This window comes from Manis pentadactyla, chromosome 2 (assembly GCF_030020395.1).
Source record: "Manis pentadactyla isolate mManPen7 chromosome 2, mManPen7.hap1, whole genome shotgun sequence".
In the NCBI taxonomy this organism is placed as follows: Eukaryota; Metazoa; Chordata; class Mammalia; order Pholidota; family Manidae; genus Manis; species Manis pentadactyla.
Window position 1 is genome coordinate 190,581,816 of NC_080020.1, and position 27,465 is coordinate 190,609,280.

Genomic DNA, 27,465 nt, shown 5'->3' on the forward strand with positions numbered 1-27,465 from the left:
TAATTCCTAACAATTCTAACACCAGTTTTATTTATAGTTCAATCAGTAGCCCTTTTCAGAATTTTCCATATTTTCAATTTTTCTTTCAATTCCATCAGGATCTCTTTTCAAGTCCCATTAAGGGAAATGTGCTCCTCCCTGACACCTGGGAGGAGTATAATTCACTGTACACCATTAAGCAGTCCTTACTATCTGTCTCCGCCAATCCAAACCTAAGATCAGTACTTTCCTTTATAAATGTTAACTTCTAACCACAGCATAGAAACATCCATTACTCTCTCACCCCAACCCTCATTAAAATCCTCCTTAGATTGTGGAACCAGTAAATCAAAAAAACTAGCTTTATAATTGTCTTGCCATTATATATTTTAAAAAACAGATAATTTAAGATTGCATCTGTTTTTTAAAAAGCATCAAAATGGAATGAAGACTTTGAACAAGTCAAGGTTACAAACACACACTGAATCAGACTTCCAGGTGTGTTTTTCCTTTACCTCAGTTTCCAGAGCGACACTATTCTTGGCCCTGGTAATTACAAATATGCCATGCAGCAAACCACAGCTGCAGCCAGGGGACAGTTAAATGCCTGCTGTCTGGCATTGGGGAAAGTTCTCACTCAGATATGGAAGTGAGCAGAGCAACTAATTAATAAAAAGTATAGCTTAGGGTAATTAGCAGCAGCAACAAAAGTATTCAGCTGAGTATCCTCTTTTTATCTTGGGGCTGTTCCTATAGACAGATGCTCAGGATTAATGAAGTTTAATGAGACCTGCAGCAGCTGGCTAATTAGTAAGGAGGAAGCGGTAATGACAAGGGGAAAAAGGTTTTACTCCTGTTGTGAGATCAGCCCTTGGACATTTTTTCTTTTTAAAGTGTGGGGGCATAGTGGAGCAGGAGTGTATTATGCTCAGTGAAATAAGCCAGGCGGAGAAAGACAAGCGCCAAATGATTTCCCTCATTTGTGGAGTGTAACAACCAAGCAAAACTGAAGGAACAAAACAGCAGCAGACTGACAGACTCCAAGAAGGGACTAGAGGTTACCAAAGAGGAGGGGTGTGGAAGGGCGGGTGGGGAGGGAGGGAGAAGGGGATTGAGGGGTATTATGATTAGCACACAGGGCATGAGGTGGGTCACAGGGAAGACTGTAGCACAGAGAAAACAAGTAGTGACTCTGTGGCATCTTATTACACTGATGGACAGTGACTTCAATGGGGTACGGGGGAACTTGATAATATGCGTGAATGTAGTAACCACGTTTTTCATGTGAAACCTTCATAAGAGTGTATATTAGTGATACCTTAATGAATAAAAAAAAAAAAAGGTGTGGGGCCATACCCCCAGGAATATCCCTAGAAGTCCCAAAAGTGGTCCCAGGGCTAACAAACACACAAATGTGAATTCTGGGCCTGCGGAACACAGGCGGACTCACCACGGAAACCCAGAGGCAGTGGGAGCCCAGAGCCAGCCGTGATGCCCTGGGAGCAACGACCAAGTCTGTCAACACCAAGGGATGCCCATGCCCGGGGCAGGCGGACAGGCACCACCTTGTGTCTCACTGGAGACCTGTTTGGGAATTCTCAATGCTGAGCATCCTTGCCTCCCTAGTACTAACAATATTAACCAGGTCATTAATCAAGAGGAGGAGCACCTAATGACGATACACAACTCTTCTGCTTTCCATCCAGGGCTTGTATTATCATTAAGTATGTGCATTTCATTTCAGCTACCTCTACACCTGGTACTTTTTGAAGTGCACAGTAGGAACCCAAATCCTTTCAGAAATAACTAGTTACTGGCAGTAAATTTCTCATTCTGGCAAGAAACAATATGGGAAGGAAGACTCTTGTTGAAAGAGAGAGAATCTGAATATACTGGGAACATAACCACCCCCCATTCCCTGCCACACACACAAATAAGCAGATGATGGTAGTACTATTCATCCTACCAATTCACAAGGCCTGTGCTTCAAACTGCTTTCCTACTAATGTGGATGAAACCGCCCTTTATGTATTCAAGAAACAGGCTGTTAAGACCCAGTATCGGCAGTAAAAATGAAAGGTGCCCTGCCAAAGTGAGTCCAGAAAAGCCTCTAATGTGGCTGGTTTCCTAAAAGTTGCAAGCGTTTTTTAGTTCCACACACAGTTCTACCTTTACCCTCCACCACTGGGCACACCAGCAAGGAACACCTTCTCCTTAGGTAACAATAAAGCCACCTCAGAGTAACCTTCACATGGGCTTTTTACTTTGGAGAAAAACAGCCTTGCAGCTATCACTGTTAGGAGGAGGGCATTCCAGGGTTCCACCTGACCACTTGGAAGCTTGGATTTTTTCAGGGCTAGCATCCCCCCAGGGGCCAGAGGCTGTCAAAACCAGAAAGAAACCTTTCATATATGGTTTTAACACATACGAAAATATTCCCGTTAATTATTTACATGAAGGTCACACACGTTTGTTCAAACAACACCAGACAGCAGTTCTCGTTCAGCAGCTTTTAGTCCAGGAAGAGAGAAAATAAACTCATTCAAGGTCAGCATAGAGACTTTTAAGATTTATATGGATTTATAGACTATTTCCAAAGTAAATATGGTTAACTGCTATTTACTGTTACAGTTTTAGAATCTGTCATTGTGCTTTCTGCAAGACATGACAATACTCATGTTAGTCTAACGCAATGGCCAGAACCGGTTCCTACTCTCATCGATTCTCTAACACATTAAACCTAAACCAAAGGCCAACAGTCAGGAATTCACAGGACTCACAAACGTGCTTTTCAGAATTCCACACAGCAGATTCAGCTCCCCAGTTCAAAAGCAGGACCAAACAGCAGCACTCAGCGCCCTTGATACGCCTGACCTTCAGCCACGTGCTCCAGCTGAGTAAGGATCTAGTCTGTCCACAGCTTTGGTATTAAGAGAGCTGGAGATTTTCCTTCCTCCTAGGCAGTTTCTACTATAAAGAAATGCAACCTTCACGAGGGGCTATGGTCCCTACATGTAAATGTGAAAGATCGGGAGTTTGTTTTCAGAAACGTTTGGTTTGTGATACATGGTTTACCCATATAATGGTCACACAAAGGCTGTCATTTCCACAGTATCAATCTCAAGAAAACTAACTGATGATCTAGTACTGTAGTCTCTCTCTTTAGGTGGCATACACGTGGGGGGTATTACATGTTGAATGGAAACTTAATAATTAATTCTGACTACGTGCTTGCCCTAGCTCCAACACTTTAAGTCCACTGTATCTCAAAGAAAAGGTAAAAAGAGATCACTTCAACTACATAAGCCCATAAAATAAGCTTTATTCTCAAAAGAGATAAAAATGGGCATTTACAGTACACACAACTCATATTTAAGGGTTTTCTACAGCACCCTTAGAAGAAAATTTCTTTGAAAAAACAGACATAGAGCCGCAATGACATGGCACCTTTTGGTCTAGCAATGTCAGGCTTTCCTAAGAAAAATATTCACATTTTTTTCTGGAATGAGGGGCTAAAGAAAAGAACAAACCCCGCATTCACCAACCTAGCAATCCTGTGAGTCTAGTGATCACAAGACTCTCCACGCAGCAGAATCATCATCACACACACAAATAAATGATCACCAGGAGACACTTGCCTAAGCCAAATCAAACCATTTCTAGAACTGGGTGGGGTATAAACAATAAACATGAATCACTTGCTTCTTTTATGCCAAATCTGCAACACAATGGATGGCAAACAAAACCAAGTTTGTGGTTTTAGGGTATAACGAGTAAGGATGAACTGGTGCCCCACTTAAAAACAATTTTCATATCTGCTATGGGGAAACTCAAAAAGTGACCTGAAAACAAAATGTGAAGAGCAGCTGGAAGTCTTCACTTGCACTTGGTGGCAGCAGTTGAGCTAGAAATAGGGATTATCTACTTTATTCACACATGGACATCACAGAACAAAAGGCAGCAGCCTAAATAGACCAACAAATGCTCCAGCAGCTGAAAATGTTTAAAGTCAAGAAAAATCAGCAACCTCCAAGAATCTGAACTTAAAATGTGTGGGTTTGGGCCCAACTCCATGCTCCTAGGTAATGCCATCACCACTAAATATTGTTCCAGGGTTACCTTCTGGGGAGCATGTGCCTCAGGAATGAGCACCATACTTTGAAGCCCAAGATTCGACTCCAGAACTAGTACCCTTCATTCCAGGTTCTCTGACTGCCTTCACGAATAATTTTGCACACTGGCAAAATTCTGGGCAAAACCAAAACCAGAAACACAGCTACCAAACCAAAATACCTGAACAACAAAAACTCAGTACCACTAGAACGGAAAAAACATGGAGTCTGCATCGTCACTGGTCCCTCTTGCTCTGTCAGAATCACCAAAGCAAATTACCAAAGAAAAGGGAATAAAGTCTTCCAAATTTAGGCAAGGCTTGAATTTTACAATGCATTTTACATGCAGCCCTCTTCACTACTAACCACCAACTAAGAGTGAAAGTCTCAGCAAATCCTTTACAGTTGGCACACGATCAGGACTCTCACTTTTCAGCAACTGCCTTCACCAAAACAAGGTTGTTCAGGTCCTAACCAGATACTAGTCTGAAAACGACAAAAGCATAAGGCCTCAATCATCATGCAAGAAATGATCTTGAGAGGCAGCTTAGCAAAATGGCTAAGGATTCACAGTCTAAAAGCAGACTGCCTGGCTTGAAACCCCAACTCTACCACTCACTAGGCAAGCGTCCTTGGGCAAAGTGTCCTTTGTACCTGTTTCCTCATCTCTGAAATTGGGAAATCTTTACCTCACAGGGATGCTATGAGGAGCATGAGTCAACACATGCAAAGGACTTAGAACAGTGCTTGCATAAGGTAAGTATCAAGATGTTTTAGCTGTATTAATATTACCACTGCCACCGGGCTAGTGGTTTAGGTAGGGACCTAATTTCCTTCTCTCTCTGCATGAGGATATACCTTTTCTATTACTTTCTCTTTCCTGTTAGCCTGTTGGTTTCCTGACAGGACTGATTCTGTGAGCACAGAGAACACAGAAATCAGAAATAACTTACTTCTTTTTTTGAGCAGTGGACATCTACCATCAGAGCCTTGGAGGACCACTGGGTGAACGTTACCAATAGTTACTGGTGCTACTAGTTGTAACCTCCTCCCTGCATTTATCTGTATCTGTATCAGATGATGATCTCAAACAACTCTAACAGGTGAGAGAAATGAGATGCAAGTCACTTGTGTGCAGGTCATTTCACCAACATGAGCTGCTAAGCACCTGATTCCCTGTCCCAGTGCCAACATTAGCTGGATGGTGGCTAACAAAAAGGAGGCCAAAATCCCACCTAATAATAATAAGCACTAAGAACTTGAAATGAAAGACCAACTATACATCATATCCTAGGCAGATAACTAGCCAGTCCCCCAACATGCCTCATGGTTTTGTGGTTCCCTCTGGTCCTTTCTCATCCCTGCTCCCAAGCACCCACCATTTCATCACCTAATCCTGGTCATACTTAAAGTTGCAGCTCAAATGTCAACTCCTCTAAAAAAGTCTCTCTCTTTCATCTCAGAACCAAGGGATGTTATCTGCATGTCTTAGAACATCTGCCTAGTAGTCCCTTTCTATCTAGTATTCCCTTTTGAAATGTAATTTGAGGCTGTCTCTTACACACCCATCTTTCTAGTGGGCTTAGCCTTGTAACTTGCTCACCATGACACTCTCTTGTTGACTGTCTATTGAACAGGTGGATGGACTGAATGGCTCCTTCAGCAGTCTTAGAGCTTATAAATGTATGTTTCTGAAATTCTACCTTGCCTTCCTTCTTAGCACTGATTCTTTGCTGGATAGGAGTGAGTTTGCAATGGTGCAACAACTAGAGCACACTAGAGGCAACTGGGTTCCAGGTTTTGGCAGTTGAGTTTTGAGGACAAGTTCTAGATGACACACTTCTATCTCCAAAGTAAAGAAATTGTCACAACAACCACAGCAAACAGCTATCTTCCTGGGCCTACATACACCTCGCATTAATGTTCCAGCTTTAAGTCATTGATCAAGACAAGGGAGCAGCAGAAAAGAGGCAGATCTCAGTGACAACAGGAATGAAACAGACCATCACCTCCCCGCCTCCCTCTGACTCTACTGTCATAACCTAAACTGAACCAGGTTCTGGAAGCTGCCCTAAGCACCTACCCTAACAAGTTCCTTTTGTGCTACAGGCTAATATCTCAGGAGAAAGGAAAAAAGACAAGGTCTTCACGACTGCCTAAGCAGAGACATGCTGGGACTCAGCTTTTCAAATGTAGGTAAACATCTTTTCTCTCTCCTTTTGGTTCAGAGGTTTGTGGAGAGATCAAATGAGTCCCTGACACTTTGAAATTGAGTCACTACATAGTCTGGCTGCCACTGAGCCACTACATCATTGCATCACAAGAGATGTTTGGATGCAGCTATTTCATCTCTTAACTCAAAATCCATAGCCCTCACAGTAAGAGCAGTGGGTCTACCTACATCCATGTCTACAGCTATGTTCAAAGAGATCCTGATACACCAAGGCTCACTATCACCAGAACTTAAGCTACTATATGGCTCAACATCTTTCCCCCAACCCCAAATGTCCTAACTGCATTTACCAAACGCTGTATCTGAATGTAGGTGGATGTCAGCTCTGTCCTACAAGATACGCAGATGGCTTATCCACCCCCACAATGGCATGCCCCTTGCAACATCAATGATGAGCAAAGTAGCAGATTGCCTTGTTTTTAATGAAAGGATTTACTCATAAATAGCAAACAGTTCTATCATAAATTTGTATTTGGTAAACCAGATTGGTGAGCCTTTCGGTTTTAACCTGTGTATTCCATCTATTGCTAGGTTAAGTGTCACACTTTTTTAAACACCTGTGCGTTTGGCAAACATGTAAGAAAATTAAATACACACGTTTTAAATAAAATATAAAATACATTTAAGATAAATACAATTTACCCATGTGCCGACAGACACGTGCACTATGCCCTGATATTTGCCTGTACCTGTATAGAAAAAAACGTATTTTAATTTCAAAGAAATGAAAATGGCTCCCTCTTGCTGTATTATTTCACAGAGTCACCCATTTTTGTCACTTGCTGGTTAAGTGACCTTGCAGTCTCATTACACCTTTCAGGTCCTCAGGTTCCTCAATCCCCAGAGCAAAAATGACACCACCTACCTCACTAGGCTTTTGAAAGGATCCACCATACATACACAAAGGCACCCAGTTCATACCTGGCTCACGCTGGAAAGCCCACAAAAACTTTAACATCACATTCAGTGCAGGAGGAAGAAGGCTATGGTTGAACTTTTTTATCATGTCATCAGGGGACATTGATGAGCCATGTGGTGGAAAGAGTGTGACCTCCAATTCCAAACCAGACTGCACTGATCTGGCCCTTTTGGCACCACGGCTTACCAAGTGGTGGTGCAAGGGAGACCCATCCTAAACACAGAGCTTGTGCTTGGAGGGGCTCCAGCACAGCAGATTATCAGCAACCAATGGGATTTCTGACCAAGGGGGAGAAGAGCTGACCTCAGAAGCACAAGGAAGGAAAACCACATCCTAAATCCCACACTCAGAGGGGAAGATGCTTTCTGAGGACCTAGGGCTGAGGAAGCTGCTTCAAAGCAGACTCAAGAAACCATGTAGACTGCTGCTAGACATGGTTGACGGCTCCCCCCCCACCCAGCCACACTTAGATTCTCCAGGGCAGATAACTATCTCTGGAAAGGCAGTGTGGACTAGGGCTCTGTAAACACACAGCTGGGTATGACTGCCAGGCCCATCACTTACTCGCTGTAGGATGATACTGGGCAAGTTACTTCATCGCCAGGCTTGGTTTCCTCCTCTGTAAGCAGAGATAATGTCTGTGCCTATCTCTAGCATTCATCTGAATGTGCAATGAGGTAATGCATATAATAAGTGACACAGAGTTGGGTACATAAGGATTCAATAAATAATTGGCCCTTGTTATCAAAAAGGTCTCTATTTCCTTTATCAGCAGACACCAGACCAGCTGAGTGGACCTGAGAACAAAGATGGCTTCATCATTTGTTTCCCCCAAAATTTCTCATATTTGCTTATGAATTTGTATTTTTCAAAGGAAGTTCACACACAGAACTGTAATTGATTCTCACAGCTACCCCAGTGAGTAGAGGGCAGGTGTTCTCTATTTCTCAGGTGTATAAAGCACCACCCCCTTCCTTATAGTCACCCATTCAAATTCTATTACAAGAACTATGTTTTCCTGTGTTTTGATTTATTTGTGAGCTTCTTGAGGACATAGAAACCATACCCCAGTCTAGCAAAGAGCCACAGAGGCCCTCCATAAGGCAGAATATTAAACAGGGATTAAGTAATGCCAGTAATTACACTAGTAATGGGTCACCCTTTCCAGTAGGACTTTGTGGGTTGGTTTTTAATGCAGAGAACCTTAACAAAGGAGTTACATTTTGAATTCTCACTGGGGGAAGGGGACCAAAGACAGAAGATTCCAGATCAACTGCTGAATCACCAAGTGACCTATGCCTCAATTTCCTCTTCCAAAAACCGCCTAAGAACTATTCCTTATCAAACAAAGAGGGAGCAAGAATCTATGACATAATTTATGTTTGCAGACAACTATGAGCTCATAGGAAAATGAGGTAAGAAAAGTCATTTCAGAATCACTGGATGACAACAATGGCTGAGATGAGTATCTGGGACTGCCCTCCCACTGGACTCCCAGCACACTGGTGCAAACACAAAGGCAGCCAGCTGCAGAGGCCAGCTCTAGTGCTCCTCCCTCAACTCCAGCCCTCTCCCTTCCCAAAGAGCCATCTGAATTTACTATCCTAATAAAGACTGCAGTGTGTGGTTCTGTGGCCAAGAACTCCTAGTCAAGCTTAGCTATAGCCAAGCCCACTGTTGAATGAGTATGACTTTTAAAAATTGCTTCCTTGTGTTTCAAGTGAAAAAATAACCTCCCACCTGAAAATTGGCATCATAGATACTTGCAGAGGAAAAGCAAAGACTTTTTTTAATGGGGCAGTGGTAACTGGGAGGCACTGTGGTCTGGGAAGCAGTTCTTGGGCCAAATGTAGTTGTCTCCCAGGTACTTCCTTCAGTTTGAAGGCCAAGCCTGCATATTAATCTGGTATCTAAGTTTGAGGCCCTGCCTCTATTTGCTCAAAGTATTACTAACTGCCTGGCTTCTAGAAAAGCATTACTCATGCTGTATCATTGTGAGCAAAGACCTATTTGCAGTTAGAAAGTCACATTCATTTTACAGTCACACAGTATACAAATCTGAATGGCCACCACACCTACAAGAATGGGTTTCAGTTTCACGGGGTATACTTTTATCCCTTTTGCTATATACATAGTTAGATTACATTTGCACAACCCTTAAACTTTTTCCTGGTCCAACTACTCTTGCCCAATCTCACTCAAAAAAGAGAGAGAGAAAGAGAAAGAGAGATAATATGATGTCTAATTAACTTCTAGGAAACTGTTCCTCGCTCCCAGTACTTTAGTACTGTAGGCTTTCCTTTCCTTCCCTCCCCACCAAAGTTAAGTAAATTCCAGTACCCTAGAGAGTAAAGGAACTACATGAGGGAGGCCCCTACGGTCCTACAGAAATTTCATTTTATCAGAAAAGTCGACATAAACAAGCCTTTCCTTAAGTTATAGGTTAGCCACATCATAGAGCCAAAACCATTAATACGTGATTCACTCTTTCATTCAACACATCATTACATGGCTGGTGAGGCCACTCCTTTTCTCAGGGCAGAAGAGGCAACAGGGAAGATCAGCTCACTTTTAAAATAACTATGTATGTATTACTGCCTTCATTACTTTGTTCTTTCATTCATTCCTTAGGAAACACTTTTCTATGTGCCAAGCTCTAGGAGGAAATACATGGATACACATACACACACACACACACACACACACACACACACACACACACACACACAGTACATAGTAATAAGTAATTTTATATATAATAAAGGCAACCTACCACCCCACTTGCCTAAGACTCAGGAGGATTCCCTGGACATGGAAATCAGTGCTTAAAAGGGGAAAGCCTCTGGCAAACCTGGATGAGCTGGTCAACCTACCTGCACAACATACTAATTAAAGCTTCACAACCATAACAAAGGCTGTTTATTTTTCCCAGTTTTAACAGACGGAGAAAGGGCTCAGTAAGATCACTGGTATGGCCAACATTTGAATACTGGATTATGTGAATCTATAACCATGTGCTTTCCACCACCCTGTGCTTCTGAAATGAGAGATAAAATGTCCTCACACTGAAAACAGCCTCCAACAGCCCTCCTCACCACACCACCACCACCACCAGCTTCTGTTCACTTCCCTCCATGGCTCCCCTGGCCACTCCCACCCGCTGTCCATCCGACTGGGCAGCTGGGATTTCATCTGCTCCGCAGCTGTTCGCAGATAATGCATAATCTCCCTCTACCACGGCAAGGGTGAATTTTTTATAGCAAGCAGTTTCAAACTATGTAGGCATAAACATTTTCCCTCAACAGAAATCAGGACAGCACCTTCAAGCATCAGAAATACACAGTGCACTAGACTTACACTCATCTCTTAACTACTATCATTCAAGCCAGCAATCTACAGAAACTCACCGGCATTTAACAGTTCATACAGATTAGGCAGACTTTCAAAGACTCCATACAATTGAAAATAGACTTTCAAAGTTTCTCTAAGGGAAAAAAATATTCCAAGAGACAACTGCCATTTGCCCATCAATGTCACCAAAGCAATGCCTGGCTTGTGTAAGGATTTCAGGCAAAACACACACTCACTTGCTCATTCATTCACTCACTCACCCATGCAACTAGTCTGTGTTTAAACCAATAGCTCTCATTACAAAATTCCACCACTGCACTCTCAGTGGGGAGGGTAAAATTCACCCAAATAATGACACAGCCTATGTAATTTCCTTGCCACCAGAGAAGAACAGAGCCTACAGGCTTTTTATGTTTTGTTCACACTCTTCATGAATAAAGTGTGCACCAATGATCTTCAAATTAACTTTTCACTTGCATCATTTCAGCATTAAAAAGGGACTTTAAGGCCACATCTTTCACAAGGCCTTTGTGAAACCAAATATAGGCCAGCTACTGTGATTACTGGATTTGCTACATAAAGGTCCTGTGCCTCTTGAAAACAAGGTTGGGGGAGAGAAAGGCCTTTCAAAAGCAAACACAGTAGGGGCATTCAACAATCTATGGAGGGATGGTCAATATTAGTTTGGCTACAGCAGTTCTGACAAAGTGCTGAATGCTCTGGCTGCAGCAGTAACTGCTCCAACATGCTTTTCATGAACTTGGGAGAGGTACTACCACTGTGACCCTCCATTTGCATAAAAGTTGCCAGACTTAAGTGACTGCTGTCAACCTTGTGTACTTAATAAAGGGGAACATAAAAGGGAGTGTTTCAGTTGGGTGCATTTTAAGACAAACTAAATGCTCTTCTATCATGCTGAAGGAAACCACACCTAGAACAGGTTTCAGGGATGGGCTGGGGGTTGAGACACTCAACTCAAGTTCAAAACACTAATCCCTGCTGGGCTCTGCTTTGCCGTTTAACCAGAACCTGTATTAATGACAACTGCCATTGATTACTGAGGGCCCACTATGGACCAGGTCCGGTGCCAAACAGTTTCCATGGAGAACCTCACTTATTCTCACATAAATCTAATTACATAGAATTTTTATTACCCTCATCCCATAGATGAGAAAACATGCTCAGATGAGTAAATAAACTGCCCTGATTTGAAAAGTAATTTGGCAGTATTTGGCAAAAGGCATAGAAATAACCATATATGAAAAGTTTATCATATATAATGTTAAGTGAAAAATAGAAAATGATGCAAAGACAAAACCATGTAATTACTGTAATAGTTTAAAGTGTGTATGTGTATATATAGGCAAGAACCATAAGAAAATTAAAATTTGCTAGTATTGAAGGATCTTGTGTGAACTATTCTTTCATTTTTATTTCTGAACCTTCAACCCTGCCTTTGAAAGATCAACATTTGAGTCACCTCCTAACTACTACTACTTTCGTTACCCACACCCCTTCCGTTAGGAAGATTCTGGAGTGGTGCCAGTCAAGAACAGAAGCCACTGATCACTCCCATCCTAATTCTACTAAGGGGCAAAAACTTGTAGCCAACAAGTTTCAACAGGTGCTTTTCCCCCCTGTTCAATACCCTGTAATTTTAAAACTCACCTTTAAACTCACAGGAAATGAGTATTTAACAGATATTTAAAAGATTTTAAATCTACTTTTTAACATCGAAATCTGAAGGCACTGCTAGGTAAGTCTGACATACATGAAATGACTGAAGTCTAATAAACTGCCAGGACAGTAATATTCATTTAATATAGGATCATTTATTAAGATGGAGCATGGGGGAAGGTGGGGTATTTTTGCTTTAAAAAAACAGTTTACTAGTATATAAAGGTTGATGTCCTAAAGCAGGTATGGACTTAATAAGCCTCTACTTCCCAAGACAACATGCTGAATTTCTGGAAGAATTTAGGGACACTGGCCCAGAGTGTTTTTGTATTTCTCCACTAATGCCAAGTGGGTAAATAAAAAGAAACTGTGTTTGTTTAGCCTCCCAAATTTCTAGAACTGCAGGATTGGCAAGCAGGAAAATCCCAGCCCAATTCTGCAAAGATACAAAGCTAGGAATTAACCAACTATGCTTTTAAAAGCTCTGTAATCAGCTACTGAACTTTAATTAACTATTATACATTTGGATACAAGATTATTTTTATAGTTAGTTAAAATGATGCAGTTTACTTAAAAGGAAAAAAACACACAAAACTACTGCCTTTAATGCAGACTTCATATAAAACATATAAAATTTAAACCTCAGAGGTCATAACCTTTCTAGGACTATTTCCTTCTGTGCTCATAGGGTTAGTGAAGCAAGCAGAGATTCCAAGGCAGCACTCCTTAAACCTGAACTTGTATATAGACCTCTTGGGACTCTTCTTAAAATGAGGTTGACTCAGTAGGTCTTGGGTGGGCCTGAGATTCATTTGTAACAAACTCCCAGGTCACCTACAGACCACACTGCGTAACAAGGTTCTAAGTACCCTGCAGTTCAAAATTCAAGTTGAAAATGTTTCTACAAATCCAACAACTTCTTAACTGGTCTCCTGACTCCTCTCTTTACCACTACCCTCCAAAACAATCACCATACTCCAGAGTCAGACTGACCTTTCCTTTAAAATAATTTTTTTTTAAGTTGGAATAATTCACTCTCCTATTTAAAATCTTTCAACAACTTCCCACCGCCTGACTCACTTCCAAACTCCTTAACCTTATTTACAGTACTATGCACCCATCCTGCGATGGTAAAAATCCTACCAGCCCCTCTCCCAGCTCTGCTATCTGAACTCAGCCCACCCTGAACCTGATCCAACTCACCTACCTGGGTCCTTCACCTCTTGATTCCCTAGCTGAGTCCCTGACCTGAAACAAGTTAATTTTTTCACTTGCTTCTAACCACTGATCAGTTCAGCCAGCATCTTCAGCACAGCTGAAGCACGCTTACTCACATACTTCCTAACCACAGGACAGCTGCTCATGGTGGTAAAGCAGGTCATCAGTAAATATGTTAAACAGAATAAACAAAAAAGCAAGCCCTCTCTTTTTAAAATCAGTTTTATTTTATTATTTCTTAGGATTCTTCTTGCTCTAAAGTAGATGACTGACCAATTACTGAGCTTTTAACTGGCAAGTCATTTGCACCCATGAAATAGTTTAACTGCCGAATTTTTAACTTATCCAATTCAGCAAAGAATACTGAAATGAGAAAATTCTTACAATGCCCCTATCACTGACTTCCCATGATTAGTTTTTCACGGTTGAGGCCTAAGAGTTGATAGAAACTTGCCAGGCAAGAGGAAGAAAAGGCACCAAGACCTAAAAATGGCTGAGATCTGCTTGGCTCATGTTGATAATGCGCACCAGTCTAATTCCAGTATGAACATATGTATGGGGCTGTAAAGCTAGTGTTGACTGAAAAAATTTGAAGCTGTTACTATTCGTGTCAATTTCTAGAACAGAGGAAAACAAATCCTGAAGTCCGTATTTGAACTGCAGTACAATAATGGAATTCTTGCAATTCATCTATATACATAGTTTTCTTTAATAGAAAATATGATTATGGAAACAATAACCATACTTTACATTTCTAATAGTAAATGGAAGTTTTCAAGGGAATTTCATACACATTATCACATCTGCTGTTCGACACAACCCTAGAATGTAAACCTAGTAGGTTATTAAGGAAATCAACCCAGATCTTCTGATATCTACGACAGGGCTGTGGCTGGAAGCCACCTGCCTCCCTTCCAGATGCCAAGTTGCTGGAATTTTTGTTTTTAAGGTTAAATCCCATAGATTCTTAAGAATTTAAATGGTAGTAAATTAACTGCTTTACTGAACTGAGCTTACAACCTACATATACTATTATCTTTATTTTTCCTAAACTTAACATCTTTCTAGATTGGTCTTCACACCAATTTGGTGGGGAGCTGAGACAGATTACTGACCCCATTTGGCAGACAAGGTGGCCGAGGCCTACAGATGTTAAAATGGCTTGTTGAATTCAACAGGATAGAGCCCGTTCCTGACTAGTTACATGTTTTATCTACCATCAAAGAATTTTATTCCAAAACATACTTTTTCACAATTATTCTATAATATCTACTCCTATTTGAGAACATTTCATGCAGTCTGTTCCTCCCCATCTCCCTATTCCCTCCAAGCTGCAAAATTTCAATGTGTGTTCCAGTAAAGGGAATGTTTCTCAAACTTTAATGTGAATCAAGGGTCCTTACAACTTATGCCTGCTAGTTTAGTTCCTGTATATCCTAGAGTTACCTGGCAGGCTGGTTAAAAATTACCTATTGCTGGGCCTCACCCTCAGGGTTTCTAATGTGGTAGGTCAGAATTCAGGCTGGAGATTTTGTATTTCTAGCAAGTTCCCATGTCATGCTGATGGGGTCCGGGGACCTCTTGTTGAGAACCACTGCAACAAGCTAGTCCTTAATATTAACTGCACTTATTTACTCTTTAACAAAGATGTGAAGATTGCTATACTTAAGATAGATTATGTCAGACTTTTGTCTTTACACTCTCAGACTTTCTGAAATGTAGGGAAAACAAAGAGGCAAATACTCAACTGTAACCAAAAGCAATTATGTTGAAAAAAATCACAAAATGACCAAGTGCGTAAATTTAAATCTTAAAGGGAATCCAAGCAGGAATCCTGACCGCTCCTTTGAGAAAACCTGGAATTCAGTGGCATCGAAACTGTCAAAAAGATGATCCTAATACAGGAAAAAATTCCCAGTGGAAGAACAAAACAAGAGTAATCTCAGGGAGGGAAAATGCAGGGCAGGTTTAGGGAATCATGGATACCATGGAGTAAGAAGTAGCAGGAGCTGGAGATGGGAAGGTTGCCGGAGTCACTCTCAAGGAGGGATTTTTTTTCTTTCCAGGACCCAGCCTTAGAGAGGCTGGGGCAGTTGAATGGTGGGTTAGGAAACCACAGAAAGAATCTAAAGCAGAGGAAGGGGCAGTGGGGCTGTGAACAGAGACACCTTTCTAGGAGGAAGGCACAAGAGGCAATATTCTGATTAGGAACATAGTCATCCAGAAAGCTTCCACAGCAGCCAGGAAGTTCTGAATCCCTTTAGTTCACTACCCTAAGGCAGTGGTATCTTTTCCTCAAAGGGAGTTATCACCCCCATTTTCTTTCTAGCTTGCCTCCAAGAGTCCTTTTAATGGTCAGCCCAGCTTTTTAGTTTAGTCTGATTCTAAGCTAAAAGAATCAGTGTTCCCTTGATTATTAGTATTCCTGGCCCACCAAAAACTGACGGTAACTTATGACCAGAAATCTGAGCAGTTCTGAGCTCATTAATTTTTCAAGCCACCAGCATGTACTCATGGGTATCTGGGTAATAGCTGTCATGGCTCATACCTAACTCATATTTTGTGGTCCTACAGGAAGAGATCAAATTTGGAGTCAGAAAACCTGGATTCTGGAGAAGCAGCCTCATACCAGTTGACCTTAATCCAATGGTATGTTTCTTTATCTATAAAGAGACATCCACCCCATAGGAATATTATTAACTAATGAAATGCATACTTCTTCAAAACTTTCTAAGTACTAGATCCCATGCTGGGTATTCTGAATGAAACCATTTAGTTATTAGGCAAGAAGATACATATTAAAGTCAAGTACTATAACACAGTAATAATTATTATTAATTATAATTATTACTACATCATTCAAAAAGAATTCTAAATCATAAATCTGTTAGGAACTTCTAAATTTTGAGCTGAACTCTGATAAACCAGTGTAAGAATTTTTTTTTAATTGGTAACATGCCCACAGTTATCTGGGCTTAGAAAAACTATAGTACCATAGTGTTGGCAGGTATCCAGACCAAAAGCCAATCTTCCATACTTTCATTAAACCCTAGAGATGTTCTTACAAATCTTCCTCCCCCCAACAGCCTTATCATTTGTCACCAACTCTTCTTACTGTCGCAATGGGAAGGAAATAATTGAGGGCCATTCCTTTATATCTAAGAACTTAACATTTTTTTCATGACAAGCAGGTGTAAACCCTGCAATTTTCTTTCTCTAAGGTTTAAGAAATCAAGAAAGACAAATCTAGGTACCCTAACAAACTGGGAAGTTCTTGAAAACTTAATAATATTTCTTCATGATCTATGAGTATAAAACCAGATATTTGTTCCCTAATAGTTAAAAAAATCAAAACAAAAAATGAAGAAATTCAACAAGGCAACTCTGAGATAGCATGTAAACTTAAGAGTAATGTATTTCCATGGCTTGAAACTCTTTAGTTTCTCTCTAATGTTCCAATGAAGACAGACCATTCCATTAACTCCTTCTGGACAGTATGACAAATTCAGTGAGCCAGAACAGCTAAAGGAAAGCATCTTCTCCAGAAATACCAGGTGCTAGATGTCAAGGAGCAGGCTGCAAAAATGGCAACAAGAGTTCATTTTGATGCTTTTCAACTAGATCCTGTCTTCATTACAACTCCACTGCAAAAGCAAACAGAATCAGTGCTCCTGGGGGACAGGTAAACAAGAGAAGTAATCAGGTTAGGGCATTTCACAATGTCACCCCATCATTTCTTTCTTTTTTTTTTTTTTTTTGCAGAAATAAAATAACATTAATATTTACAAGTCTGAGAGGAGAAAGAGAACAAGTACATGTAACCTAAGTTAATCAATGCCTGTGACCCTAGACAGCTATTTTACTCTATCTTCTCATCTTTAAAACCTCATAGGTGTGTTATGAAGACAAGATGAGATACCATAAATAAAACTCCTACTAACATGTCTGGCACTTGGTAAGCACTCAACCAAGTCTTTTTTGTACCAACCCCAATGGAGGAGACAAGCAGGAATAACTGGACTGCAAGCACAGTCATAAAACTTTAGGAAGGATTTCTAGGTAAAATGAGAAGGTGGGGTTATTTGAGGCAAAACCCAGGGCTTGGTTTTATGAGGAGCTGCAGGTTTGGCTATCCCGGTAGATCTGATGGGAATGTAAGACTGGGAATCAGAAGGACATGGGGTGGGGCCCTTTTGCAGAGGGTCCTGAGTGCCAAGCTAGGGAGTCTACAATTTCATTTACACAGTGGGCACAAGCAACAGTTTCTGAGTAGAAAAGCAGTAGGAGTTTTTTCCTATAAGGAGTTAAGCTGGCTGGTGTGAAACTGGAGAAAGGGTATGATGAACCTCTCTGTTACTACAAACATGTTTTTCTAAACATGAGGTTTTATTTGTCATATTTCAGCATTCTCTCATTTTAAAAAGAAAACCAGAACAATGAATACAGCTTTATAAGATACATGCACAGACTCTGAGGAAGGTGGTAACTTAATTTTGCAGATGAAAAATTTTAAAGAGAGAGTGAGCTTTGGGTGTGTCTGTCAGGAGTTATGTTGGGTGTTAGTGTCTAATGTCTGAAACCCACCAGTGGTTGAAGGTCCTGTCTCTTTTGTCTTATGCCAGCAGCATTAGTGTGACTGATATCACTCTCCATCTTAGTCCCTTAAGTCAATGAGTTTAATTTTTAATCACTTATTTACTTACCTATAAATCTTTAGAAACTATTGTATCTAAGCAGACCAGATTCATTTTAATATCATACTCCCTTAGCTAGACAGGATATCAAATCTCATCTCATGGGCCCTCCTGAAAATTTTAGGACCCAATGTGAAAATATCTGAAACTAGCAAAAATGCGGAGACAGCTTCCATGAAACACCACTCTCAGACTCTCAAACATAGATGTTAAATAAGTTAATAAAAGAGACATTAAAAAAAAAAGTCGAAACAGATACAGATGATCACTTTACCAGTACCTCGGTTGTAAGTGCTAGGAAGTATTATACCCATTAGAGTAAAAAAAGGGAGCTTTGTAGGCATGTACAAAATTAAATCAGCATATAGAATCTGTTATCAAAGATGTGATGACTGGAGGAATTACAAATACTGAACAGAATACCAAACTAAGGAGTGGAGGTGAAGGTGGGAAAAGGTTTTATCAAAAATTCTAAAGTTGCTTAAAATACAGTAAGTTCCATTTGTTACTAAAGATAATACCATGTTTGTAATTCTCCTGGGATTTACCATACTTGAAAGTTAATTCACCTTTTCTCAGTTCCTCAATATGGATGGTTTTCTGTTATAGAAATACCAACACTAAACTTGTGCAACTGTTAAACCACAATTATTTAGAAATGAGAACGTCATCTGGAACTAAATTAGAGGACCAAGGTCATTAAAAAAAAAAAAAAAGCCGCCACACAAAATGTGAAGTCCACTCCTTTTGAAGGGATTTCCTTGAGAAACACTTAGGATGTTAACCATCAGGGGCACACAGTGATTTTTTTGTAATTTAAATTTTACTTTGTCCAGGGAAGACAGTTTAAGACATTTCCTGTGTGTAAGCTCCACCCTTCCCTGTGAGCAGTTTTACAACCATCCTCAAACCTTTCAGAATAACAGCCTTTTGTTAAAGGGTGGGACTGTAAGTACACTACTCCCCACACCTTCTCACATTTTCTCCTCAGTTTAGCATTTCTTCTGAGACTACAGGAGTAGGCTGACTGGACATTGGTGATCAATTTTATGATTGAGGATTCCCTATGGTGCTTTCTTCCTGGAGGAGTGACACAGTGGAGCAGGGAGCCTAGCCATGTGAGGAGGTGCATTCTCAATTCTCAAAATTTTAAATTCTGGGGCTTCTAACAGAGAGAGACCTAGAAAGATAAAAGACATAACCCCACTTATCTATTTACCACTTGCAAGTTCCCCCCAAGTTTTCCAAAAAATTTACCTTCTAAGAGTTCAAGAGGAATGAAGCAAAGATACATAACCATTCCCTGGAGGGAATGGAGCTTCCTCTTAGCTAACTGCCCTTGGAATGCAGCACAGCATAGCAAATGTTTAAAATCACATCCAGTTCTGCCTCTTGTTTTCCAGAAAACTGTCATTACTGTCAACTATTTCACAAGACAAATAAACCTATGAATGAAATATATCCTCCCCTCCTTCCCAATACAAACATTCTAGGATTGAGCTGCTTCCTTCCTCCTCCTCACAGGAACCACATTTTTGACAAGGAGAAGAGTTAAAATAAGAAACATACAGTCTGGGAAGGCTACTTTTTTACAGCACTAGAGCCACTCCTGGCCTATTACTGACTGATTCCAGGGGATTCCAAACGGAAGGAGTTCTGTTTCAGTTATGAATCCTTTTTTATGTATAAGCTCTGAGACACCGCTGGCCAGGCCTGCTAGCTGGGCAAGGAAAGCCAAGGGCTGCAGGAGCCACCCCAGCTTCCCTCCCAAACACTGCCGCACACAGGACCTTCTTCTCCACAAAAGGACGTAAATATCTGGTAAAATACTGGATTCATTCAATTATTTGAGACTAACATAGACTCCAAAAAACCTGTAATTGATCCTAATCCAACCTATAGCAGTGGGATGACAATAACTGGTTTTCACTATAAATTACATAGCCCTCTAAATTGATGGAAAGGCTCTCACCCAACACAACACATCAAAAGAATTAAAATTAAGCTTCGGAATCAAAACTATAATTTGCCCAAGACTTAGGAACCAAAAGACCACTCCCCTCCCCCCCTTTGCTATTGTCTAAAGGGCTGATGTTGAGGAGTGCACTTCACACCTTTAGGTTTCCCAGGGGTAAGAGGCTGGGGGCTGGGAGGCAGGCAACCGGGAATCAAATACTTGCATACTAACACGCATATTAGCATTGATCTACTGAGATGCAAAGACAGCTAAAAGGACAAGAAAATATGTGTGCAGTGGGCAGCAGATATACCTAATAACCAAGAGAGCAGTAAGGGTACCGGAAAGAGCGGTGGTGACCCCAAACGGCGGCTTTTCTGGAACAGAGAGTGAGAAACTGTCTCCTTTAAGTAGTGAATGGGGCGCTAGTAGCCAACCAGAGGCTCTGGGGCCGGGCAGTGCGCCGCCCGACTTCATTAGGGTCACGTACCATATGGCACAATAAAGCCTCAGAATCCCTGTAGGCATGGCCCCAGAGCAGGCCCAGCCTTTGGGAGGGAGCCTACCTTGTAGCTGCTTGAATCTCCCTTCCAGTTGGTTGTAGTTGTAAGGCACCTGCCCCGTGTAAGCCGGCGACAGTGGCGCAGATATGCTAGACGTCCTCTGCAATTCCATTATGACCGGCGTAACGCCCTGGCGGACTGCACGGTGAAAATCCCGCTCTGGCCCCCTCCTATCCCCATCCAACACGCAGCCGCTTCCGTGAGGCTTGGCTCCCGGCCCCTGGAGAAAGGGCTGGACCTTAGGCAAGCCCCATTCCGGTCTGAAAGTCCAGTGGGGTGATCTGATAGTCGGCTGCAGAAGAGTCCACCTTAGCCCGATCAGGAGTTACCACTCACGCACCTAATTCCTTGTTTTCCTTCCTTTCGTGGCCCCTGGCTAGAAGCTTGAGATAAATTACAGAAGAGGGGCGGGAAGACGGAGGGAGGGAGGCGCAAGATCTACTTAAAATTCTTTAAAATTACGGCCAATCCTAAGCATGCCCCGGTCGCCGAGCCCGGGAGCTCGCGGGAGCGGCGCACACACCTCCTCCCGGCTGCCCGCGGCGGCCGCCGGTTTGTAATTCAATCAGGAGCCACTCGCCGTTGGCGGGGCGGTGATGTCACCTGATTAGCATAACAGCACGGTAGAGGAAACGCAGGCTGTACCACGAGGAGGGGCGTCGCGGAGGCCGGTAGCCCGCGGACCCCCACCCGCCGGCCGCCCTGGCACCGCCCGCGGCGCCCCGGAGCCGCTGACCCGCAGGCCTGGCCCAGGACATGCCCACCACAGTGGTACCTTCCCAAACAGAGCTGCTGGAATTACAATCTTTTGTTGAGAGCCTCACGTAACGGAAAAGTCTCCGATTACTATCACATGAAAAAGAGGCGGCCCGGGAGAGTAAGGAGCCCGCAGGTCCCCGGCCGGGGCAGCTCCTCCAGTATTTAGCTTCCACCAGGATAACGCGGCTGCGCAGGCCGCGCACCTGGGTGCGCGCGGCATCCCCTCTGCGGGGCGCCAGCCACAGGGCGCTGGCCTAGCCAGTGGGTACGGTGCAAGGATGCGACGAGGGGAGGTGTAAATCAAGTCCACGGAATAATCTCAACAGTATTCTGCTGCCATCACAAGATGTTAAGCCGGAGATTTTCTGTAAATTATACTGGTCCTATAGTAGTAATTTGATGCAAGATTTATGGGCCCACCAATGTGCAAGGCATTGTGGGAGAAAGGTACAGAGGTAAACAACTCAAAGATCCCTGACCTGGAGGAGTTTATGAACCGATAAGGAGATAAAGAGAACAGAAATGACCCTCAAATCCCACTTTGATTTGTTAAACAAGGCCTCTAAATTTTTTGGGTTCTTCAGATTTTAAAAACTCTCTTCCTAGCTTCTTTTCCCATCAATCTCCACCAAAAATAAAACCCGCTACAAAGAAAACAACATACAGAAGGGAAATAATTGATCCTATCTTCCTACCCCGCTCCTCCTTTCCTAAACACAGGCAGACAACAAATGACCAATGTGGCATTCCCAGCACCAAGCCCTGCAGCAGTACTCACTGAGGAAGGTAATTTCAACCCTAAAGGATTCCAGTCTGCAAGGAATAGGTGGGCCTCCACCCCAGGTTTACTTTAGTACCCAGGGCACTTGTAATTCAAGAAACTGCATCCCGTCTGGAACTACAATTAAAACAAACCTAGAGTCTAGCGAACAGATCAACCGAACAACCCCCACTCATACATTCCGTGTCAACCTTCAGCTCTCTGAAGCCAAGCCCAGGATTTGAAGACAGTTCTCACCATTCAAGATGTAGAGCATTTTCTAAAGCCATTTGAATGCCACAACTCTTTGACAGGAAGGTGGCAGACGGTGGGGTTACTGGAAAACACGTTTGGGATTCCCAAGACCTGAGTTTCTAGTACTGACCAAGCCTCTTAATCACCTATGACCTTAAAAGAAACCCTAGATTCTTTCTAAAACTCTGCTGTCAGACAGCCATAATTAATGCCTACCTTTACAAGGTCACTGAGGGTGATATGAAATGCCCTAAAAATGGCCACACTATTCAAAACTAGGAGTATATTTTTCAAAATGCAACTCTTGCATTTTTTTCCCCTATACATCACAACAAGCCTACAAAGATGAGAATAAAAGAATTTTCTCATTAAGATTTCTTTACACACTCCTCTTCACAATGAAATACACTGGTGAAGTGATGTTTTTAAGTGTCCAACAATGAGCATGGAAAAAGACTGAAAAGTGCTTACCAATTTATAATGCTTTATTTGTAATCTTTAAGCCACTTAACGAATAAGAGTATGAGTCCCCACTGATACAGTGAAGTAGGTGAAATAAGCCAATTTGCCAGGTTACATACACTGTGATGACAGTAGAGGCTGGGAGTACCATGGCCACACTGAATCCTGAAGAACAGACTTAGAACAAGCCAGGCAGAGTGAACCTATGTCAAGAATTAGAAAGAAAGGTTTTGAGGCTGGGGAATGGTTTAATAACCCTGCAGGGACAAGAGGTGCAAAGTGGGAATCCATTTGGTGGGATGGGACCATAGGAAGATGAGGACACACAACCCTCTTTGATTCATCTGACCACCTCCAACTCAGCAGTGGGGAGGAGGTAAAGGCAGCCAGAGGCACTTTTTCTTTATTCCATTTAGTATTTAATGGATGCCAATGGTGTACTAGGCACTGGTACACACTGTCCATTGATTTGGAGTATTTTAAGAAGACTGGGAGAGTGGCTGGCCAAGGAAATGGGACAGATGTACAAACAGTCCAATACCAGAGGACTAGAGTAAGGATGAGGGGAGGGGCAGTCCAGGAGTTCAGAGGACGAGGAGGTCACATCTGCCTAGGAAGGCAGACAGCAATGACTCCAGGAGGGCCTGGCATATGGCCAGGCCTTGAAACCCAGGTAGACTGTCAACAAGCTGGCTCGGGGAAGCTGCCCTCTCCTGGGGGGAAAGTAGCACAAGGAAAGGCACCCAGGGGCATCCCAGGGAGAGCACCAGCGAGCACTGCCATCTGAATGGGGCATAAGGGACTGTCAGGTACACGGGAAGCTGAGAGCAGGCTTGGAATTAAGCCTGGTCTAGGCACCACTGGAGACTTGTGAGCCAGAGGAGGATGGGGTCTAAGTTGGGCTCTAGGGATGATTAATCTGGCAGTGGTTGGGTAGAAAGGAGTGAAAATGAAGTCAGCAAGGTCCCTTGGGTGGTTGGTTACTGAAGTTGTCCAGGTCAAAGGACAAGTTAGGGTGTGACAATAGGAACAAAAAGGAATGGGTTAAGCCCAGAGTTAACCTATAGAACTATGGTAACCGTGTCTACAACTGTACATGGGAGGCACAAAGACTAAGGGCTTAAGAAGACTCTTGGTTTTTAGAGCTGGCTGTGAGGTGTAGGGGAGGACTGAACATTTCCTTCTAGACAGGCTGAAGCCGAGTACCTGCAACTCCCTAGGGTGACATGTCAGAAGCAGTCAAGGATGGGCAACTAGAGCTCAAGGCTTGAAGATACTGTCCCATGCAGTCAGAGTTGAGACAGTAGTGAGCTTAAATCTAGGAAGAGAAGTAAGACTAGCGGCCGAGCAGAGCCTGGGGAAGGCCAGGGTCTGAGAGAAAGAAGAAACAACAGGGAGAAACCAAAGGAGTTACAAAATGAAAATCCAAAAGAAGAGATACTCAAGAAAGAAAGGGAGTAGGTGGCTTCATGTGCAGCAAAAAGAAGAATTAGAAGTCAAAGAAAAGGTGTGAATGAGAGGAGATCAATGGGGCAACAGAAGGGGAAGTGAGGTCACAGGGAGTTAAGAGAGTAAGGAGAGACGGGAAGGGTAGAACAAGCAGATGAAGATGGTGAAGATAACACTAGTGAATGGGAGCTACAGGACCATGGGAAGGCACTCTGGGGCAGGTTCCAGATGACATGTGCTCTGTGCACAGGTTTCAGCCCTGAGTTGGCACAGGTAGGAAAAGGCCAGTGGGACATGGCTCAGGGTATGGGTAGAGCAGTCAACCTTAGTTCAGAGGTACACTTACCTTCCGAGGCAGAGGGAAAGAATGGAGACATTCTGAGAAGGAAAGAAGGAATTTAAAGGAGTTTGCCCAACTCTGACTTAATAAGAGGCCAGGGGTCCTACCTACAGTTTTATTTGTAGTTATCTAAGGAACAGAATTCTGAAGACACCTAAGGCAGAACATGGGGCTGGCATGTGAATGGGAACATTAAGGAGAGTGAGCTTTCAGAATGCTCAGTATTAACCAAGCTTTCTGCAGAAATAGATCCTGCAAGTTCAACCTATCCCCCTCAATCTTTTCTAAACTAAAAAGCTACTGTCCGTCACCACACCAGGGATATAAATACATGTGGCCACCTCTGAGAAACTGTGCCCGCCTTCCAACTGCATCAAGATTCTAAGGGGAACTGAAAGGCAGCCATGAATGACTGGCAGCATCAGATATGGGATTGAAGCAGTTAAAGCCCAAGGAATGCATATCTGCCATCCTTGTGATGCCAGAACGATCCAGCCAAGTGCCTATGGTTACTTGCAGATAGAACAAATTAGAAGTGCTGCGGTGTGGTGGAAAGACCCAAGTCCAGAGTCACGTGCTCAGGCTCACCCCATCTCCCAAGTGCCACCAAGAAGCTACATAACTGCATGTGTAGCTGACCTTCCCTGGGCTTCATAACCCTTGCCTGTAAATCTAACAGGTGGAATCTATGCTCATAAAAAGTTCCTGCTGGTTCTAAGTATTAGTGATCTGGGATCCCCCCTCTTGGAGAATGTTCTTGCAGTCCCAATTACTATAAATCTTCACATAAATGGAATGGCCATAACATCACATTACAGCACTTTGTAGCTTATAAAATGCTTTCACATACATTCTCTCAAATGACTAACCCTGTGAGGTAGGTATTGTGCCCACTTTGCAGACAAGGCAACTGAAGCCTACAGATACAGAGCCTTGCCCAGGGCCCCAAAGCTGATGAGTGGACAGAGCTACACCTGTACGCAGGCTAACCAGGTCTAGCACCACTTCTCTTATACACTCTTCTACAGTATCAGCTTACTAATAGTTGGTAAGCTTTTCAGAAAAACCATAAAACTTGCTAAGAGGCACCAGGACACCTAAAATCCAAGCAAGCCTCCACATGAACCTCTACAACACTTGGTTTAGGTTAGGACCAGGCACATTCTCTGCTCGTTCACACAGAGGTTGCTACTCTGAGGGTTCTCTTGTTGTGAATGGGTCTTGTCTGGTTGGGTTTTACTCCTTTTCTCATACTTGAAGGACCTGTACACTAAGACTCTGCCCAACTTAGCATGTAGCGTGTCAGTGGGAACACTGAGGGTGTGAGAATAAGCCTGTTTATTCCGAAAGGCTTTAAGTAGTCTGGGAGATAACAGAAAAAAAAAAAAAAAAGATGAATGCTCTTCCTGTATTACAGCAAGCTTGAACAACTACCTATGGGGTGTTCCTTTCCTGGGCATGTAAACGTTAGCAAGATTGAGTATGTCTGGGAGAGGATGGTCACAACGCTAAGAAGTAATGGGATTTGTACACATTCAAGAACTTGAAAGACCAACCCAAGGGCTGGGAATGAAGCTGAGAACAGAGAGTGCCAGAAAACTGCAGGGTTTCCATATAAAATGCCCTGTCCGACTCTCCACAGCTTTCTACTGCCTTTTGCTCATCACTGCTACATTTCTTGACAGTTGGATGACCACAGCCAGTTTCTCCTGAGCTTTTCTTCACATGAAATCCAAATATTACTAAAATAATCCTCTTCGGCTAGTAATGCCAGATAGAGGAGCGGTTCTGGATCATGTTGCATTCATGCTCCCTGGGGCTGAATCTTGTGTCATCTGTCTGTCCCATTCCCCTGGTTCTCCACCCTGTCGGGCCCACCTCCTGCCAGCTCCAGGGTCCTCCTGCCCACTTCTCCCGGCCTTGGATCCCATCCCTGACTGTGATCACTCTTCTTCCATTTCCACTTCACAATATAAGGCCCAAGAGCCTCCCACCCTGTATCTACCTAGTTTCTACAGTCTTTTCTGCCCAAGCCCTGCCTCATCATATATCTGCTCTTGAAAACCCATCCCTTTTTCAATGGAAATTGCCCCACGTACCAGAAAACTCAACTAAGCAACCAATTATACCACAACAAAATACAGCCAAAAAGAGAAAATGGAAAAAATGATCTGAAACCTCTCCCTGCTCCATACCTATGAAAAGAACAATTTTCAGAAAGAACCACTGACAGGCCCCATCTCTGATGCTGGCATTCCTGTGCCATCACTGGCAGCCTGTCACCCCTCCGAACATCTCCTGTCTTCCCAGTGGTACCTCCCACTCAGGTCCCCAACCTGGGCAGCTGCAAGTAGTCACCAGCAGAAACCACCTGACCCTGGCAGATCAAGGCCTCGACCACCCCCGCTTACCCTAGAGCCCCTGCCCACTGATCTGGGTCAGGGTTTGGAATGCAAAGCTAGGGGAGGAAAGGTGATTAAAAACACTTGGAATCTAGGAAGCTCTGCCACTTTCTAACTTTGTGATTCTGAGCCTGAGAAACTGGCACAGTAAGGGGACCGAACTCACAGAGTTGTTCTATAACTAAGATACTTCTTTATAAAGATCTTAGCATTATCCAAGCAGCTATGATGACTAGTCTTTAAACTCCTCATAGAGGAAATTTCAAAAACTAATTTTACCCCAACTGCAGCCATCTCTTCACCAAGGAGGCTACCAGAGGAAGGATGCAGGCTTC

At 42.8% G+C, this 27,465-nt stretch overlaps 1 protein-coding gene across 4 annotated transcripts in view; it reads right to left on the bottom strand.

The window, feature by feature from the left end:
• SPTBN1 (spectrin beta, non-erythrocytic 1) overlaps positions 1-27,465 on the bottom strand; it is a 198,414-nt gene that overhangs the window by 82,230 nt on the left and 88,719 nt on the right. The window contains exon 1 of one of the 4 annotated variants that reach the window (XM_036925945.2): positions 20,707-21,241. The exons of the other annotated variants lie outside the window; for them this stretch is intronic. Coding sequence (XP_036781840.1) covers positions 20,707-20,815 — 109 coding nt within the window. The 5' untranslated portion in view covers positions 20,816-21,241. Of the gene's footprint in view, positions 1-20,706; positions 21,242-27,465 lie in introns of those variants that run through there. 4 annotated transcript variants of the gene reach the window in all.